The sequence below is a fragment of the Zingiber officinale genome, chromosome 8A, assembly GCF_018446385.1.
Source record: "Zingiber officinale cultivar Zhangliang chromosome 8A, Zo_v1.1, whole genome shotgun sequence".
Lineage (NCBI taxonomy): Eukaryota > Viridiplantae > Streptophyta > Magnoliopsida > Zingiberales > Zingiberaceae > Zingiber > Zingiber officinale.
The window spans coordinates 32799972-32820511 of record NC_056000.1 but is presented as its reverse complement, the minus strand read 5'-3'; the positions used below and the strand labels follow the sequence as shown (position 1 = coordinate 32820511).

Sequence of the window (20540 nt, the reverse complement as noted above, 5' to 3'; positions counted from 1 at the left end):
AAAAGTAAAACTAAATAAATTTTTTTTTAAAATAATAATAATAATAATAATAATAATAAAAGAGATAGAAACCTCATTTGAATGGGGGACAGAGACTTATCAGTGAGTAGATAGAAAAGAGTTGACTTGTGGATGATAATAAGTATGGAAAATATGAGTCGTCGTTATGATTAGTGGTAGAGATGGACAACAAGAGTGCACGGACGCGAGGAGCGCGGCGTCGATAGGCAATAAGAAGTTGAAACATTCTTTTTGTGAGTACTCACGAGGTGTGTGTTTGATAATATTAAAAACCAGTAGGGCTTATTGAAAATAGCACTAAATTTCGAAGTTCATTTTGCAAATTTTCTCCGCAATAAAACGCGCGCCTCCTCTTCCTCCACCTATCGGTCTCTCCATCTTCCCCTCTCTCCCACCCTTTTCCAGTGGTTGGCTGTTGCTCCGGCGAGCGGCGAGCAGCGTCGGCATCGTTCCTGACTTCCTTCCGCTGCCTGCGATCTCCGTCCCCTCTATCCTGCGCCGCTGTATTTCATACGCCACCTACGGCTAGGAAGCGATCCGCACACCGATGGCGAAGGCATTCGAGGATAGCGATGTTTGGCTGCCGGACGGGATCTCCGGAGATAAGGGCGGTGTCGATTGGAAGTTTGGCAGAAAAGATTGCTTCCCGATCGAGTTTCCTTTCGAGTTCGCTGCGAATCTGGACTCGCCGGTGGAGTCTGCGACTGAGACGGAGGCCAGCGACGAGGACGGGGAGGATTACGTAGCCGGGCTCACCAAGCAGATGGCTCGATACTTTCTCCAGGACGAGGACGTGGACGAGGCGGTCGCTGCTGATACCTCGGAAGTAGATTCTCAATCTCTTTGTTTTTTTTCTGAGAAATTTTTGAAGGAATTGGCTGATTTGGGGCGGATTTGATGTAGGCAATGACCGGATCGCCTCAGTCCACGCTGTGCGCGCCGTCAGCGTCGTCGAACAAGAGGAGTCCTAACGGGCCGTCGCTGGCGTCGTCCCCGATAGAACAGAGAGGGAAGGGGAAGGACCCCGGCGTTCCTCTGCACGAGGCGGCAGGTCAGGTGCAGATGCGCCGGCGCATCAATGAATTCGGTCACCGAGAGAGCATCCTCGACTGCGGAAACCCTAATAAGACTTCACCGGTGCCGACTTCTCCAAAGAAAGCCGCGGCCAGCTACTTTTCCCCAAATCCCGCGTTCACGCCGCAGCAACTACAAGCAGCTCATGTGAATATTTCCCTTCCCCGATCCATGGAAACCAACCGACAAGCGAAAATGCAGCAAGTCTCGGCGGCCCGGGCAAAGCAGAGCAAAGCCAAGTCCGGCGGCGGAGCTTACGGTGAGAACACCCGGTACTGCCGACCTTTGGATCTCCCAGCCTCCGCTTGGCCGCCGTCGAGAAAATCCCCTCCCGCGCAGGCGCAGCAGCGGAAGCCGCCGCCCTCCTCGCTCCCCGGCCGCGGCATGCGCACCGTTTTCCTTCACGCCGCAGGGTCCAAAAAGGAGTCCACCGGCACCGGAGTCTTCCTCCCGCGCACCGTCGGCAACAAGCTGGCCCCGAAGAAAAAGACAGGTACAACCGCAATCAAATTACTCTGCGTCTTCTATCGATCAAATTCCAATTTCATTATGACTTTATCCATCAATCTCGTCCACAACGCATTCGCCCCAAGCGTGTGTTTGATCTCTGGTTGCATTGTCGCAATCTGCCATTTCTCGCCCTAACATTACACTTCCCTTTTCGTTCTATTGTCCGCAGGCTGTTCGACCATTTTGGTACCCGACAGAGTAATCCAAGCGTTGAATCTGAATCGTGAAGACTTCGCCACTCAGCCTCGCTTTCCTGGAGGCTTCGTTCTCAGCCACGGTAATTCCGTCGATCCCTCCAATTTTTCACACGAAAGAGCTACTATTTTTTTTTCTTCTCCTTCCACAGACGTTCTCATCGGGCGAAGTAACGCCCACAGAAAACCCCACCACATGGCACAGGAGGCGACGCCGGTGCCACTACAACTAGCGGCTGCGGCTGCGGCTGCGGCTGCGGTTCCCGAGAGTCGGCTTCCTCGGGAGTGGACCTACTGACCTCGTCCGCCCTACTAGCACCGATTTCACAGAAGCGTAGTGGTTACTGGTTATGTTAGATTGTAGGTGATGCAAAGACCAAGGAAAAAAGAATTAATAATTACATTTGTCGCGGCCGCCGGCCGCGGCGAGGTCGCCATCGGAGAAATTTAACAGGGAAGCACGGCCAGGTTTAGCAATAAAGCCGTGATTGTGTTGAAGTTCATGTTGTTGAATTACGTTATTCAAATAATTCTCAATCTAAAATATTTGAATATTTTTTAATCGGGTAAAAATTAAAAGAAAGTATTAAATTAAGTAAATATTCAAAAAGATATTTTTAAAATAAATATATTATTTATCTCAAAAATACTTTGTAGCTGTTATGATTAGCTGTACAACGCATGCTGGAACAGTTAATATAATCCTATTAAGGGTATTTTTAATGGGGATATTTAAATGAGTTATTTCTCCAAATATCCTCTTTTTTTTCTATTTCCGTGAGAGATATTTGAGAGGTGAATAAAATTTATCGAATATAATTTTATTACACAACCAATTATACATATAATAATAATAATATTAATATTATTATTATTATTATTTAAATTCTACCATATTTTACTATATTTTTATGTTTTTTATATTTTTATATTTTTTTAAGTTTTTTTACTTTTTTTTATTTTTATTTTTTTGGGTTTTAAATTTTTTTTTATGTTTTTTATTATTTTTTACTTTTTTAAAATTTTTTATTTTTTTTTTATGTTTTTTCTATTATTTTAAAACCTTTTATGTTTTTTTTATCATTTTTAAATTTTTTAAATGTTTTTTTTTTATTTTTTAAAATTTGTTTACAATTTTTTATTTTTTATTATTTTTATGGGTTTTTATTATTTTTACATTTTTTTTAATTTTTAAATTTTTTATTTTTTTATGTTTTCCTTTTTTGTCTCATTTTTCTTTTATCCAAGGATATTTTGGGTAAAAAAAATTGTTAACCTCGGAATCAAGAAAAATCTCAGTTTTTCAAGATTTTTTGATTCCTGGTTGCATGCTCCTTTTGTTGACGTGTCGAACATGAAACATTACTCGGGAATTATCGATTATCTAAATCAAACAGAGTTTTTGTCGATAACCTTGGATAGATAATCAAAGTTATCAAAAATAACGCTCAACCAAACGCATCCTAATAGTAATTATCTAGTTAGTTGTTGTAAATGTTATACTTATTTTAAAATAATTTTGATCAATTTAAAATATTTTTTAATGAAATTATGTAAATTTTGACTAAATTGATTCAGCATTCTAATAATTACTTAGATAGTTGATATAATTATTTTAAAATAATTCTAATCAATTTAATTTTATTTTAATAAAATTAAATAATTTTAATTAAATTAATAAAAAGTATTTTGATATGATAATATTTTATATATAATAATTTTGATTAAAATAAAATATTTGATTTTTAATATTTATTAGTATCAGAGTAATTATAATAATAATATTGATATAAAAGACATTTTTAATATATAACAATGATGAGACGTTTATTTATTTATTTTTTAAAAAATATTCTTTTAAGGATTTGCATATATTTAGGATGTCTTTTGATTTTTGTCATATTTAATTTGGTTCGAATAAATGATACCGCGCAGGTAGATATGGAAGGAATTAAGAAGGATGAATTTATTTATTTTTTGTATAAAAAACAAAATTGGGAAAAAGTTGTTCGCTTCTTGTTTTACCTAACACGATTTTAATTGATAGTTAATACATTGCAATTATCTCTCTTCACATTTTTCCCGTTGTAATAAATCACGGTAGGACGGTGGAACGGGTCCCGCAGTTTTAGGTGCTGGCCGGCCCAACCGCCATGGGCGGTTTCTGGACCCACAACGGCTGGAGCTCCACGGTGGAGAGCCTCGCCGCCGGCGTTGTTTCCGTGCTCTGCAGCCGGCGATGCAGCTAGGCCCATGAGCCGTGTTAGGTCTGACTCAATCCTGATCCATTTCTACTGTTTAGATTTATTTTTAAATAAATTGATAAAATTTTAATCCTAAGTATTTAAATCATTCGGTGGGACGGGTCTACCGAGTCCAATCTAAATTGGCAGTGCGCAAAGTCATTTAAAGGATGTTAGAATAATTTATATAATTGTGACTCCGTAAAATATTTAAAGAAATAATAATAATAAATCAGGGTTCGAATATTCCGAAGACGTTCATCATGCATTAAAATCTTCCGTCATCTGCAGCACGAGCACGGGGCTGCATCCCAAGTCCTCGATCCATCCATTAATGGCCGTTGGCCGCACGCTCAAACTCGCTGCTACAACTCTGCAGATATTCAATGGAATGCTCCATTCTTGTGACATCCATTCTCCATTAATGGAACTCACGAGGAGCTCGCACCGCATTATTGCAATCACGCCTCCATCGAGAAGGATTATGCCTGCCAAATCTTTGATCTTTTATAGCTATATAAAGGGATGCCGATGCGGAGGCAAAGATTGCATTTTGATAAGTTTTTGTGCACGTCGGCTCGACGGAGATGGGAATTCGTTGCTCCGGTCGGTCGTTGTGCTGGTGGCTCGCCCGTGCCCGCTCCAAGTCTTGTGCGCTCGAGCCTGACGATGTAGGTATGTAGTTGCATCGTACCTGTTTGTTGATTTGCCACAGTGAGGGTTTTTGAGTCGCTCTACAATTCGATTGCAGAGATCATCGGGGAAGGAGACGGCGACGGGGATTCTAAACACTCGTTCACCGAGTACAGTTTGGAGGAGCTTCGGGCCGCGACGGACGGCTTCGCCTCCGATCGCATCGTGTCCGAGCACGGCCGGAAGGCGCCTAATGTCGCCTACCGTGGCCGCCTCGACGGTGACGTGGCCATCACGGCTCAAGCGCTTCAACAAGTTCGCGTGGCCCGACGACCGCCAGTTCCTCGTCCGTCAGCCAGCCCGCCCCTTTCTCTTTCTCTATTTTCTTTCCCGTCTTTGTGGTTCTTGATTCGAATTAGCTTGCGGCGGCGTAGGAGGAAGCCAGGGCGGTGGGGCAGCTCCGCAGAGGGAGACTCGCCAACCTCATCGGATGCTGCTGCGAGCGAGACGAGCGGCTGCTGGTGGCCGAGTTCATGCCCCGGGATACTCTCGCCAAGCACCATTTTCACTGTATGCAACATGTTTGCTTTATTTACTCAAGCTTCTCAAATAAGCTTATTCGCATTTGGCTCTTTAAAATTGGTTTCCTTGCCACTACAAAGATTTTACCTTTGTTCTTTCTGATCATACATTTGCATAAAAAATTATCTCTTTTATCATTTCCCCTCAATTTCCGTGATGCCTTTTTCCTTGAATTTATCATCATGAAGTTAATTGATGTCTTAACACAATTGATAATTGCCATGGCACACTGGCATATTTATGCAACATGCTTCTTGTAACTTGCTGCATGTTAGATGATTTCACCTTTGGCTTATTTCAACTAGTTCTACTTCTCTTTGTAATTTTGTTTGGAAATCAATTTGTCGATCTAAGTTGGCAAACAAAGATTGCCAATGGCAGGGGATGCACAGCCGTTGAGCTGGCCAATGAGAATAAGGGTGGCATTGTACCTCGCTCGGGCACTTGAATATTGCAGTAGCATGGGCCATGTTTTGTATCACGATCTCAATGCCTATAGGGTTCTTTTTGATTAGGTGATATCATCGTAACTCTCTCCATTATTTCGTTCTGGAACTTATGTTTTAATATCACCCACTGCTTCCAGTGACAGGATGGTAATCCAAGGTAGTCATGTTTCGGTCTCATTAAGAACAGTGGAGATGGGAAGAGTTATAGTACTAACTTGGCCTTCACACCACCAGAGTATCTTAGAATGAGTTAGAATTCCTTTGAGTATTGAGATTTGTTCGCGTTGTTCTTCTTTAAGAAGCGGGACCTTAAATTTAAAATTTTCACTTTTCTTTTTCATCAAATGTCAATGCTTGTCCTGACTGAGTTCACTTGCATACGGTATTTGAACTGTGACTTCCAATTTATGAAACACTAAATGTGAAGCTTTACTACCTTTATTTTCCCTGCAATTGATTCATAAAGGTCATCGCCGGGTTTGAAGTTGTATAAGCCCATTCTTGAAGATCATAATCAGAATTAATTGGATAGTCTGTCATATCATTATGAACTAAATAAAAACTTAGGGTAGTGTACGTCATTGAGATTTTTGTTTGAATAATCTTAAACATAAGGGTTTGGTATTTGGATACTCAAGTTAGTATTACTATTGGAGAACCTAAATCTTGTGCATATCGTTCAACCGTTCCCTTTCTTTTAAATGTTGACTATCTACTATAAAATGAACTGCCAAATGTTGACTATCGTTGAGATAGAAAGTTTTTTCTCGCTTCGGGTACTATCAGTTTTTCTTGGATTGATTTGGCAGGGAGAGAGACACCGCAAAGTCTAGCGTATAGCTTCGGAACAGTTCGACTGGACCTTCTTAGCAGGAAGCATATTCCTCCAAGCCATGTAGGTTTATTTTCCTTCTAAGCTTCTTTGTAATCTGAGCTAGTTGTAGTATCAATATGGATCTTGATTAAAGACTGAAATGTAGAGTTTTGGAATTCTTGGACCTTGCTTGTCCACTTCATCAAAGTTAATATCATTTTATTAGACCGCTTTCTTTCTAGTGATGAAGAAAAAACATGTCCTTGTTTTGTGTAGGCTTACTGGCTTGGCTCCTCTTTTTTTGCAGGCACTTGATCTGATTAGTAGTACAAATTATTCAGCACTTGTGGACTCTTGCTTGGAGGGGCATTTCTCAAATCATGATGGAACAGCTTTGGTTTACAATTATATTCACAATTTAACCGGCATTAATCTTTTTCTGATGCATGGTTTAGTTTTGTTTCCATGTCTGGAATAGCCAAAACCAAGAGACTCTGAACTTCAAGAAGCTTGGGGACAATGCTTTTCAGGCCAAAGATTTTGAAACTGCAATTGTTTACTACACGCAGGTCTTAAACAAATGAGCAGATCGAGCATTCAACGGTCGCTGTGTAGCTTTGGCGCAAACTGACCACTTTGTCTATGGATCTGCAGTTCATCGACAACAGCATAATGACTTCTCCGACAGTGTTGGCACGCCGTGGCTTATCATACCTAATGAACAATCTGCTACGAGAGGCAATTAGAGATGCCGTGCAAGCAGAACTACTATTGCCCGACTGGTCTACCGCCTTCTATCTCCTAGCCACCGCCCTTCTCAGACTCGGAATGAATGGCGAAGCCCATGAGATGATCAAGAAGGCTTCCAGAATAGAACACAAAAGAAACAAACGAAACTGATGTATGAAATGAGATGCAATTTGTTTGTGTTTAGATTTTGTTGTGTACTCTTCTCTCGTTACGTACAGTCACATTTGATTTCAGAGAATAAATAAATAAAAATTTCTTGTGCATTTGCATATAGATAGATTGGTGTAGACGTGAGTATTTGTAATAAACTTCTAAATTAAAATTTACTTTCGATCTTTAATGATATTATTATTGATACTGTCGGCATCCAGCCCACTCCACACGATTCGTCTATGTCGTCCCCTCGGATAGAGTTAGTGACTATCGTATAAAGTGTTATCAACATGAGGTCTGAGGTTCGAATCTCGATAAAATCGAGATAAATATCTCCCTTATGTGCTAGTCACTATTCCAAAGATTAGTAGTCGTCCATTTACTTCTTTTGTATTAATTCTGGGACAAATTGACAAAATACTGAGATAAATGTATCCACCTTCTACCAGTTACCAGTTAGATGGTCCCATAATCATTATTTTTACTTATATTATTTCTCACCAAGTTGACCGCGTCACCAGAAGAAAATACGAATGTCTTGGCTTAGGAATTAGGATGGGGTGGTCCTGCTACATCAATTATTATATTATTAAATATATTTTTAAAAAAAATAAAATATTAATTCACTACCTAAAAACTTGAGAATGGCTCGATATTTGTTAGAAAATAAAAAACCGCCCTTTTAATTATCCATATCATTAAAAGCATATCTCTCTTTTAAAAAATATTAACATACAGGTAGTTTCAAATAACAGACAAAATGGAAGCTCTTTTAATTTTCTACCTTTAATATTTATAAAATTTAAAATTTTTGAAAAACATTAAGATGTTATTTAGGGGCTGCTTGTTTGGGGGATTTAGAATAGGAATGAAACTAAACTTGTGCTTGGTTTGGGGAAATGAAGGTGAGACCCACGGATTCATTCCTCTAAATAGAGGAATGAGTCATTCTCCACTAATATGAGGGGTATGGGTATTATTCCCATTTCATTAATATTTGCAATCATTCTCATATCCTTTTCCATTCCCTTACCTAAACCAAGCGTCCCCTTAATTTTTTTTCTGAATTGAAATGAGGTGACAATCATAATATTATAAATAAAAAGATCTATAAGTATAGATATTATTCTTAAAATTAATATTTAGTTAATTGAATATTTTTTATCGAAATAAATTAAATTTTTTTTTATCTTTAGAAGAAAAATAAGAAAGAAAAAAAATAAATGTGAGAAAAAAATTGAATGTGAAAAACTGATTAGAGAGAAAGTTTGATCAGAGAGAAAATGAGAAAAGATGGATGACGAAAGAGATAATATGATGAGATAGAAAGTGTGATGAGAGATAACGAAGAGAGAGAGTATGATGAGTGAAAATAAAGAGAGAGTGTTTGATGGGAGAAATTAAGGAGATGAAATGTGATAAGAAAAAAATGAGGAAAGGAAAGATAGTATGATGAGAGAGAAATTATAATGAGAAAAGATGAGGAGAGAGAAAATGTGATAAAGAAAATAAGGAGAACAGTATATGATAACAAAGAAAATATGATAAGAGAGAGAAAATGATGATAGAATGAGAAGAGGGTAAGTGTGATGAGAGAAAATAAGAAAAAAAAAGCGATATAAAAGAAAAATTGAACAAATATATTAAGATTATTTTTATCTAAAATTTAATTCTCATTTCCATTTCCATCAAAATTCAAGAAGAAAATAAATTTCTTCAATATCCAAATTCAATATCCAAATTTGAAATTCATTATAAAATTTAAATTTAATTTTTATCAACTAATTCGATCCCACCTAGTAGGAAAAGATTTAATTATTGTTGTTGTTATTCCATCAACTAAATATAAATTTCAAGAATGAATCCCTTCCTCATTCCTAAACCACTAAACAAAACGCCCACCTAAATGCATTTTAATAGCTACCGTCGATCACCCGTCTAGTTCAGATCCAACGGGAGAACCTTCACGGCTTCGTGGTAATTATAGTTCAGCTCTATGTCAGGGCACGCAGCCGATCCCCCTATCCGCTTCGCTTTCTTCGCCGCCGCCGATCACTCGCATTTGTCGTCTCGATCCCGAGCTCTTCCTTGGCTTCGCCATCTTCGCGTCCTTGCCGTATCTCGATGCTATCGGCAATAGAATCTCTCTTCCTTTCTCCGCGAGCCACCACCTGAGACCGCCTCCTCCCTTCTCCGACAGGTTGTAAGACTTTAAATCGCCTCCTTTATTCTTATTTGCTGCTCCTTTCCGGCTAGTAGCCATTTCTGGGCTCAGTTCTATCCCGGCCTGGCTTATTTTAGGTAAAAATCGTTGAATGATTTTTATCTCATTCGGCGTCTCAACTTAGTTGAGGTATCTGTGCTTATAGCCGCAGAATGGCATGAAAGTGAACAGTATTTTCCCAATAAAAAATGTAATTTGAACTTGACAGGAACATGTAACAGGGAGTTGTTAGTCATTTGTTTTTCATTTTTTTTTTGGTAAACAAACAACTTGTGCTAAACAATGAAAGAAGAAGTTAACTCTTTTTTTTTTTCAAATTTCTGCTGTTATACTTTTTTCCTGTCATAAACCATAATTGATCAAGTAATTGGTTTTACCTTCAACTGACATTTAATTCTTCAACTGTTCAAGGAGCTTTATTGTTCAGATTGCAAGATATGGTATATTGTTGCACTACTGTTCTATGACCAAAGTTTGAAAAATTCAATGAGTTGGCATAATGCTATATATCTCGTTAAATTATTTCTAATCATTACAAAAAATGTTTTAAGTAACTCTTTATATGTCTTGTCAAATATTATGAGCATGTGGAGGTGAGTATTGTATGCACTATAGACCTGCAATTTGTGTATGAAATTTAAATCATGAGGATTGCGAGGTGAAGACTGACATGCTTTTTTGGTCTGCACTTTGTGCATGTGATACAGATCATGAGCATGGTACGGAGAATATTGACATGCTTTGCTTTCCTTATTGAATGAAATGCATATCATGAGTTTATTGAGACTAATATTTTTGCAGCTTGCAAGTGTGAAAACCTGTTTTGATTTCCCTGTCTCATCATGGAGAGCTGTGGAACCCAATCTTACTTCTTAGTTTTGCAGGTTGAGTTGGTAAATCACTGAGCTCATTGTTTTGAGGAGGCTGGCAGCACCACATTCCTTTTTCACTGCCAAGAGAAGAAGAGGCAAAAAGGTTGTGGTAGGAGGTGGTAATTCAGAACTGTTGTCTTTGTTCCGTGGTACTTAAGTGGCACATGGCTCCAAGAAGGAAGAAGGTAGGCAACAAAACATATTGGACATCATTTAGCTTTTCAGCAAAATTGCTTTGGCATTTGAATGATACAGGTGGGGATGAAGAGGATAGATGCTGCCATTGATGCATTGCTCCCTTGCGGTTTCACGAAGGAAACCATTGTTGCTACTGTCAACAAACTTCTGAAAGTAAGATGCCTTCTTTGTTGATTTCAGTCTTTAAAGTGCCTTACAAACTCAAGTTATGAAATCTGGTAGGTTTATGATGATGATGCTGCATGGCATGTTATTGAAGAAGATACTTATAAGCTTGTCCTTGAAACCATATTGGATGATCAAGAACAAGATGCTAGGAAGGTACACCATCTGAGTCTGCAAGTTTTCCGGTTTTCTTGGTTGTTGATATCACTCTATGGTGGAAGAGGCAGTTAGGCTTTCCACTTTGTGATGATAATTCTGGAGGCTATTACTCTTTAAGACCTGTGTCGTGTGGATAAGAGAACCATGCCATAATTAGTTATCCTGAAACATGTAGCTGAGAATTCTTATATTCCAAATTATGTGGCAACTTACTCACTCTTCAAGTCATAGGCTCGTCGAGGATATTTAATTTTAGTCATGTACCTATGGTTTTGTACCCTCCATTTGGTTTTACTTGCTTCCAACTATGGTTAATTGTCGCCGTGAGTTAGAAATTAGGTCTCTATGAGGATATGTAGACTTAAGTGAGGGTTCCCTCATTAATGGTTGCCAGCTAGCTATGTTGAGCTTCTGCAGGTCTTGCCTTTCATGAATCATGATTATATTGCCTGAGCATGTGACATGACCGTAGCATCTACAATGGAACTATTGCTGGATGTTTGGTTCCTTATGTCTCCTTGGGACCAAGAATCCATAGGACCTTCTTTTTTATTCCTAAAAAAAAGCAATCTGTTTTGTTGTGGAATGTTTAAATGATAATACCCAACTTGAATTTAATGAAGCATTCTCATCTAGATGATTTTAGTTCTCTACCTCCTGAATCAATTTAACTATAGATGGAAGATAAAAACTCAATGATCAGGTGGTTTTACTTTAATCTCCCTTAAATAAAGGATACATATATTTCCATGATTCAAATCTCATTCTGAATCCCGTAAACTCGAATTTATACTAGCAAACTGTTGGTCAGTTCATCTTTAACTATAGGAATGTAAGTTTATTTGAATTTGTGAAATGATATGTTTATGTTCTTGTGTTTTTTTTACCCACATCAAATTGCCCATAGAAAGTAGGTCTGGGCTCCAATTTCAGAAAAGTCTTTTCTTAACAAAAACTCTGGAGAACTCTTCAAGGGATGACACTTCATCACCTTGTAAGACACAGATTCAGCTAAAAAGTAGGACACTAGTGCCTTTTTAATCTACTAAAGTAAGAAAACATACGATCATCTGACATCATGGATGGGGCTGATATATTGTAACAATTAATATGCTGATGGTTATTTCAAGATCTCTACTAAACAACTCTTTCTTTAGTATATACATTTCATATTTGCTAACATTTATTCAGTTGTATCTCTTAGAGAGTAACATGTCACTTGATTCTGGTTAGTATTTCGAAATCTCAACTAAAGTTTCTAAACAACTCTATTCAATTTACTTTTGACATATTACTCAATGCTATCCAGATTCTGATTGGTTCCTTCTCAAGCAGATTCATAGACTTTATGTTACTTTAAATGATAACTTTGGTAGTTTCATGTGCACACGATTCTCAGTCTGTTCTTATATATCTGCCTTTTCAAATTCTTTAGGCGGAAAAAGCAAAAGAAGGCACCAGAACTTTAGACACTTCTAGCAAACAAATTGTGAAGACTGGTGAGATAGGCATTGTTATCTCTTATTTAGATGTTTTCTGAGCTCCCATCTCTTCGCCTTTTGTTGTCGTCATCATCATCATTATGATACAAGTTTTGCACTTTAGAGCAATCTGTAGATTGGAAAGACATCTCATGCACAGACATGAACCATAATTTGGTGACCTACCACGTCGGTCTAGGTCAGTCAACTACTGCGGCAGTTCAGCTAAGTCAACCAAATCAAATTGCAGAACCACAACAGAAAAGGCGCCCCTGTTATGGGTGGATAAGTGAAAGTGAGGATGAAGATGAACAACGTGAGGAGCAAGATATTAAAGTTCAACCCTTCCGGCGTGTTAGGAAGAGGCCCAGTGGATGGGACTTGAAACCATCTGATATGTGACGCACAATTGCAAAGGTTTGTCTCTCTCTCTCTCTCTCCCTATAATTTTTCACCAATATAGTGTTTGTCTTAAAAATTCTTGTGCTTCAAATCGCTGCTTTAATTGTTTGATCTCAGCTCTTTCGTGTCGTAAATTAGTGATTTACGTTTGACAAACTGCAGATTTCATCATATTATGTTCCGATAGACAAGCAACTTTTTTCTCCATTTACTTTGTGCCCTTTAGAAAATAAATAGCTAAGATATGATTGCAAACATAAGCATGCTATTGAAGAACATATCTATTAAAGGTTCTACAAGTCAAGTACCATACATGAAAAGTTTCAATTTCTAGATATATTGGGCAAAAATCAAAAGAGAGTCCCTTTTTATTGGGATTGTCAAAAGGGCATGCCTTTTTCATTTATTATCAAAACAACACTTCATCTCGCCTCACTCTATTTTTGTTCGCGAAATTATTCTTTTTTTTTGACATTGTTGTAACTGCTATGGGATCGTAGCTGCTACACAATTACAACACTTATGATTTCGTAACTACTATAACTACACATTTGTAGTAGCTAACTGCTACAACATAATGTTGATCAAAGATGAATTATCTATGTCATAGTTATAATTTATAGTTGTTACAAATATAATATTGACTAGTATTGATCAAAGATGAAGTATACGTATCTATATTATAGTAGTTATGGACTGTGGTTGCTATAGCTTAGTGTTACTAGTATTGATCAGAATTAAAGTGTTCTTGTTGTAGTAGTTAAGAATTATAGTTGTTACAAAAACAATAAAAATGGGGTTAAAGTGGGACTTAGTTGTTTTGATAGTAAATAAAATGGATGCGATTCCAATAAAAGGGTGCTCTTTTTAAAATTATTTTGGACAAAAAAATTGTTTGAGAGGTAAAATCTAAATTATGTTTTTTTTTGAAATATAGACCTCCTTGGTATTTATGAACAAAATGTGCCTTATTTGTTCTCTCTCCCATTTAATCTAATCTGCTAATGACTTATCAACTAGGTTACTTGTAGTACGAGGGTGGTGGAACCACTCGGGGCAAATGATTAGTTTGACGAGTGTCAACTTGCTCAGTTATATCGCACTTTTGCTCAACACTTTTGCAAAATGTTGCATCTTGAGTCTTGTCTCTAATCCAGAGTGGTGCGGCAAGCTTTCTTCGGAGGTTAGTACTAGTTTTGTTGGTGGTTGTATAGTTAACTTTCCTGCTCTTCATGGCGCTTTGCTCCAGCAAGTATTCTACACAATGAAGGCTGGCATTGTTGAGAGTTGCGGTGTCTAACTCCTTAGCTTACTTGAGGTTGCACACGGTAGAATTTACTCAATCATTTATCGATGAGTGATCATTGTACGGGATGTTTACACGGGTTGATGATATATGATCATTTTGTTTATAGTTATTTTAGGTTTAAACATTTCTGTTGGTTCTTGTGTCTATTGTAAATTTTCATATTCGAAGAATGCATCTGGATTCATAGATGATTAAAAAAAAAACAAACGCTCAACAAAAATTCCAACTTTGTTGATAAAACAGATAATTAAAAATCAATTATTTTTATAAATTTGTTTTTTGATAAGCCTTTATAAGAATGGTCATATGAGTTTTATAAGTGTTTTTTATAAAAACAATTAATTTGTCAGAAATTCTGGATCTTACAAAAAAACAGGAAAATTACTTTTTATTATTTTATTTCAAATTTTACTAATTTTATAAATTTAAATAACAAGGAGGGAAAAACAGTGTTACAGCAAATGAGGGGATTTTTTTTCTTTCAAAAGGCAGTGAGTGATTAGAGTAAATCTGAGGTTTGATGTAACGAGCAATCTGAAGAATATATCGACTATGAGGTACAGAGCTTTAGCCACATGACAATTCGTAAACGAAACATGATCGATCAGTCTAGATAGCGAACTGTTAGTTGCTAGTGAGCGTTCCATATAGTCATCTGGTTGTGGGTGCGGCAGGAGAGCATCTGAGACTTTTCTCACTAGCAAGTTCGTCTTCAATTTCAGAGTCATCGATAGGGAACATGTTGTTGATGCTCAGTTCCGAACTGGCTGGGCTGCTTGTGCCAAGAGAATCTGAAATGCTGCCTACTCTGCCTCTTGACGATCCTGACCTCACACTACAAACAGATGACGCTGGAATCTTCGCCATCAATGGTCTGTAACAGTTGGGGATATTTCGTGGTATATCCTGCATATTTGCAAAGTTCTTCCATCAGAATTCATATTCGAACTTAACCTAAGATTTAGATGAATAACAATCTCGGATAGGTAAAATGTGAGTCGAGAATGATACCGTATGCCTCAATGCCACATCCAATGATTTTTTTGATAGTGCCCTCTCGAAGCCGGCATTAAGCTTTCCGGGAAGGTCATTGTGGGTTTGTTGTTGGTTATCTCGTTTTGCCGGTACAAATCTTCTTGTATTGACTATATGTTCGACCGTCTCGTTTCCCCTTACGACAAGGTTCACATTGCTACCACTACCTGTTTGTTGTGTGCTTGGTGGTGGAACAGAACTACCTTTAAGAACATTACCAGCGGCAGTCCTCCCTCTTGGCAGAGAACAAGATTGTCGCCTTGGCCCGGTGTTGGTTGCAAGTTCGACAGAAGATGAACGACTGCTTGGCATTCCTGGTCTGCCACGAGAAGCCATGGAGGATCTTTCAGAAAAAGATGTCTTTAAGTTGGCAGGAGCATTAAGAGAAAAACCAGGGATCTCTGAGGGTTTCAATGGCTTAGGCTTTATGATCGGAGAGCTTCGGGCTGATGATGCAGAACTTTTCGATACTGTGGATGCTGAGTTTTTAGGTGTTGCTGGTACTGGACTTTTTGGTATCATTGGATTGGGTCTTATGACAGTAGATGATTGTCTTATTGGTATAGAGCTGACATGAGCAGTTGATGCAGTAGAAGGTCGCCTAGTCGGGGTGGCAGGCCTTGATGCAGGCTTGTTTATTGCAGGTGCAGATGACCTAGATGCATGTATAGAAGATCTCACAGGTGTCAAGGGTCTTGGCAGAACGGCAGGAGTCAACGGTGCCCTAGATGTTGGTGTAGAGGATCTTGTGGGTGTTGCCGATCGTGGAGGAGCCAATGATGGTCTAGATGTTGATGTAGATGATCTTGTGGGTGTTGCCAATCGTGGAGGAGCCAATGATGGTCTAGATGTTGGTGTAGAGGATCTTGTGGGTGTTGCCGATCGTGGAGGAGCCAATGGTGGCCTAGATGTTGGTGTAGAGGATCTTGTGGGTGTTGCCGATCGTGGAGGAGCCAATGATGGAGGAGATGATGTCTTCAGAGGTAGCGTAGATCGTAATGTGGGAGTGGAAGATCTTGTAGGTTTTGAAGAGGCAGATTTGGTAGAATGCCCATTTGGAGTTGCAGGCCTTGATGCACTACGAGTAGGGCCGCCGGAGGATGATGGCCTACTAGTTCCCGGAATGGAAGAGTTGATGCCCGATGACAATGTTGGTTGCCTCAAAGATGTGTTCTTGGACAGATCACGAGCATTTGATAGCTAAAACACACCATGAATACACTGAAAGTTAACATCAAAATCAGGAAACAAAAGCATTCAGCAATACAGACATAAGTATAGTTGATATAGCAGTACGTAAATGGTTGGACACAATATCTCAGTTACAGTCATATAGGTTAGACAATAATTCTTGCAAATCAAACGAGTCGCATCCCACAACTCCTAGAAGGCCATTAGTGCTGAGAAGCATGATAAATGATAGAGTATTTGTTGGATCTATAGTTTGTTAATTTTGGTTTGCAGTCCAGGATGTTAATTTATAGCTCTTTTGTAGTGAGAGTTCTACAATGACAACTACTACAACAACAAGAGGCAAGTCCCAACTAAACTCTATACCGTAGTAATACCCGTAACAACTCAATTACCATACGAGAATACCTAGTTTCTAACAGGATTCTCCAAAGAATGATCTACGTTTTAGTTATGTAAAGCTAAGGATTATTCTAACAGAAAGGTATCCTTTCAAACATTAGTTGTGCAAATGTCTCCAGACTTGTGAATTGTTTTATGATCATGAAACAATCGAAACTAGAAAGAAGCCCTTAAGACAGTCTCATTTCTGTTTATCCTGGTCCTGGATTAGGCACTACCACCTCAGCTACAGAACTTGAGCTGCCAAAAATAGCACAACTCCAAAGCTTAACAATCGTATGAAGACACAATTTGCCACTAAATTGGATAATATGTTTGCGCGGGTCACTAGCAAAACCCCCTAACAGTAAACATGAACAAAGACGTGCATCACTTACTTGATGCAGGCTGTAATGCAACTCATGTCATCCTTCTGACACCACACCTATGACTAACTAATGAAGCAAAAACAAACAATGGACAGTTATCTCTGCAAAATAAGTCATCCTAGCTTTTTCTTCTATACATAGTGACAACAAAGAAGGGGAACCTTAGGACAATGATAAAGTTACTGCCGTATGACCTTGTGTTCGAGTCGTGGAAACAATCTCTTGCAATGCAAGGTAAGACTGCATATACTAGACCTAATGTGATTCAACCCTTTCCTAAGATCTCGCATTGGCGGAAGCTTCATGCACCGAGCTGCCCATCAAGGAAGTACATAGTGACACTAGAATATGCATCAGAGAATACATGGTTACTTATGGCTTTAGATCCAAGATGACATGACCCTGCAATTTGCCATGTGTATATATATATTTAAGCATGTGATTAACTAGTAAACTCACCTTAAACTCAAGCATCTTTGGTGGAGCTTTAGGAGTGTCATTCCTAAAAACAAGAGATCTTCTTGATTCAGTATCCAAAGATGGAAAAAGTGGAGTAGTTGGAGGTGTTAGAAGCCTGGAAAAAGGAAAATTTTGGAATCATAAAGATAACTATATGAAAGCATGCGATCATTCTTATAGAATTTGCATTAAGGGAATTACTAATAGAATAATCGAACAATATAAGAATTGATCAAGAAATTGAAGCAAATGAAATTTATTTAGCATAGGACAACTTTCAACTTTTATTATCACAAGAGATAAAGCTCTTATTAATATAATCTGGTGGAAGTCTCTCCTGCTTCATTTCCCAAAAAGGAAAACAAAATATAATAGAAAGCATGAGATGAATAAACTCTTATCTGCCTTCAAGAATTTTAATCTGTAACCTTTACAAATTCTGATCCATGATAAATTCAATAATTTTTTTCCATCACCAATATGTATAATAAATTCATGCTGCTATGGCTGCTACAAGAAGTAAAAGTAAAGTTAGAACAGAAGGTGTCCAATGTATCAGATTTTTTCTTCAATATTCAACAATTATGTCATGTTAGAATATAGATGGAAAACCCACTATTTAATCATGGGTAATTTTTGAAAAAATGCCCCAAGGTTCCATTAATGCCAAAATGCCTGTCAAGACTTCCAAATGTCTCTTCTCCATTAACAAGAGAGCGATTAGGTGGCAATTTAGAAAGGAGAAATAGACTTCTTACTATTACATAGGGAGCATTTAGTAGCAAAATGGAAACCTTAGGGTGTTTTGACATTAATGAATCCTTGGTGAACATTTTGAAAAAGTTGTTAAACATTGGAGAGCATTTTAAAAATTAGCCTCTAATTATTAGTGTAAAGTTCATTTGTAGACTTGTAATAATAATGATATAGGAGACATGATCCTAACTCCAAGAGTTTGCATCATACTAAGACTTTCTACAATTCTAAATATTGATAGCAAAAGTATACATAGACCTAAAGTGAAAGACAAAGCAATTTGCAGTTGCATATGAATTTGACTTTTGGGCAATCCAATAAATGAAATATCATGGAACAATAAACTATGTAGCAAATGAATGTAATGATTTGAAGGGGTAAAAGAAAGAATTTTCATGGCTGGAAGAATACAATTGACAGCAAGAAGCACCAAGAAACAACACAATAAGAAGAGAGAATAATTGGGTGGTGAAAATGCATCAATGGAGCACAATAGATGGGAAGCAAAACTGTTACATAGAAGGAATCGATGAATCAAGGAATGAAGCAACAGATAGTACGTCAAAGGTATAACGAGAAAGAAGTGTATTGATGAGTTACCAGTCATAGTCATTCTTTTCACTGTCGGAATTCAGGAAGTCATCGACACAAGATTTTCGCAAAGGTGACAAAGAGGCGATTCTGAATAAAGGAGCAATCCCGGGCTTTGACCCTGCGATGATGCACAAGCATCTAAAGCAATCGCATCAAGATGTAGATAGAAAGAGCGAACGAAAGGTGGAGAGAGGATCACCTGATGGGGGGTCGAGTTCTTCGGAGTTATGCAGTAGAAGATCGTTCCGCTCCTTCACCAGCCTCCGCATCTCGAGAAAGAGGGCAAGCTCCTCATCCGCCGATTTCGTCACGGCATCCCGCGACGACGGCGGCGCCAAGCTAGTGCTTCGGTTCATAGTCTCGTCCCGCAAAACCTCACCGCCGGGATATCCCAGCAACCTAATCCTCAATCCGAACCCCCACCTTTCTTCCGAAAAGCAACTGAAACACACAGATCGCGGAAATGGCGCAGAATGCCGAGAGGAAAACAGTGTCAGCGGCTCGACAGAAGAATGCGACAAGAAATGCTGCAGGGCTGACGAAAACCTAGCGCTTCCGGAACAATGAAGACGCCACTTCTCGGCCAGCGAACTCGACGCGTCCGGATCTGCGCAACGGCGACGGAAGCAGGCAGGGAGCACAGCAAGGGGCGGCCGGTGAGCGACCACAACCACCACGAACGCACTTTCTCCGCCTTCGCCCTCTCCCTCCGTAATCGAAGCGCGGAAGACACCAACTGCTACGCTCTCTCACCTCATCTCGTCTCGTGCTCTCACGAGGCAGGTGACCATGTCGTGAAGACGACTCTTTCCAGGCCACGTGGACGGCAGGATCTCCCCCAGCACATCATCACGAGGTCTCGTACTTCCTGCTCTTACACTCATGGACGCCTTCTGCGCTCTCATCCTTATTAGAGCAAGGGGTGGGTCCTGCATTTTCTCTCCAATGGCAAGGCAGGTAGTGTCTCAGAAATTGGGTTCCATTACATGATATTATTCAGTTCGTTATTTCAACAGTAGATCGCACTTTTTGCTCTTCCAGACGTCGACCAAGTCTCCACCCGCCTCCTCATTGGAGCAAGCATAGGGCCTCACAGTTCGAACGACGAGGCAGTTACGAGCATCGAAAGAGGGCCCAAGAAATATGATGTCATTCAGTCAGTTCGTTATTTTGGGTAAATATCGACATCGTACGGTCAAGTCGGTAGACCACTCTCTAAGCTCAAATTCAAGGGGAAAAAAAATCCTACGGAATCGACTTGATCTGATGATCCCACCGTTCATAGTCGATGATTCTAAGATAATAATTATGGTTCAAGATGATTATAAATTTATAGTTCGAAATAATTGATTTATAGTTTAAATGGTTGATTCCTGATTTATGTATTATGTATCATCGTTCAAGATTATTATATTAAAAAAAATAAAAATTATAAATTTATAAAAAAAATTTATACTTATTTAAGTTATCTATGTATTTAATTTTGTCTGAAAGCTACGGAG

At 38.7% G+C, this 20540-nt stretch overlaps 3 protein-coding genes and 1 pseudogene across 4 annotated transcripts; 3 read left to right on the top strand and 1 right to left on the bottom strand.

Moving 5' to 3' along the window:
• Positions 1–375: 375 nt before the first annotated feature.
• LOC122011422 lies at positions 376–2353 on the top strand. 2 transcript variants are annotated; one of them, XM_042567813.1, is made up of 4 exons: positions 376–847; positions 925–1588; positions 1775–1882; positions 1952–2353. In XM_042567813.1, exons 1-4 carry the CDS (start codon positions 569–571, stop codon positions 2095–2097), a joined length of 1197 nt encoding a protein of 398 aa, XP_042423747.1. In that variant the 5' UTR covers positions 376–568; the 3' UTR covers positions 2098–2353. The 2 variants fall into 2 exon arrangements, with proteins under 2 accessions (XP_042423747.1, XP_042423746.1); XM_042567812.1 differs by having other exon boundaries at positions 1775–2353.
• Positions 2354–4282: 1929 nt separating this feature from the next.
• On the top strand, positions 4283–7539 carry LOC122008360 (annotated as a pseudogene).
• A 1879-nt stretch (positions 7540–9418) lies between these two features.
• Positions 9419–14403, top strand: LOC122008359. Its single transcript, XM_042564075.1, has 7 exons — positions 9419–9623; positions 10532–10704; positions 10775–10870; positions 10940–11038; positions 12477–12540; positions 12647–12939; positions 13945–14403. The coding sequence occupies exons 2-6, from the start codon at positions 10684–10686 to the stop codon at positions 12922–12924; spliced, it is 558 nt and encodes a 185-aa protein (XP_042420009.1). The 5' UTR covers positions 9419–9623; positions 10532–10683; the 3' UTR covers positions 12925–12939; positions 13945–14403.
• A 236-nt stretch (positions 14404–14639) lies between these two features.
• LOC122008357 (proteoglycan 4-like) lies at positions 14640–19805 on the bottom strand. The gene is made up of 6 exons (XM_042564074.1): positions 19585–19805; positions 19238–19479; positions 19045–19156; positions 17689–17803; positions 15245–16468; positions 14640–15139 (listed from the first exon to the last, which is right to left on the bottom strand). Exons 2-6 carry the CDS (start codon positions 19392–19394, stop codon positions 14885–14887), a joined length of 1863 nt encoding a protein of 620 aa, XP_042420008.1. The 5' UTR covers positions 19395–19479; positions 19585–19805; the 3' UTR covers positions 14640–14884.
• Positions 19806–20540: the final 735 nt, after the last annotated feature.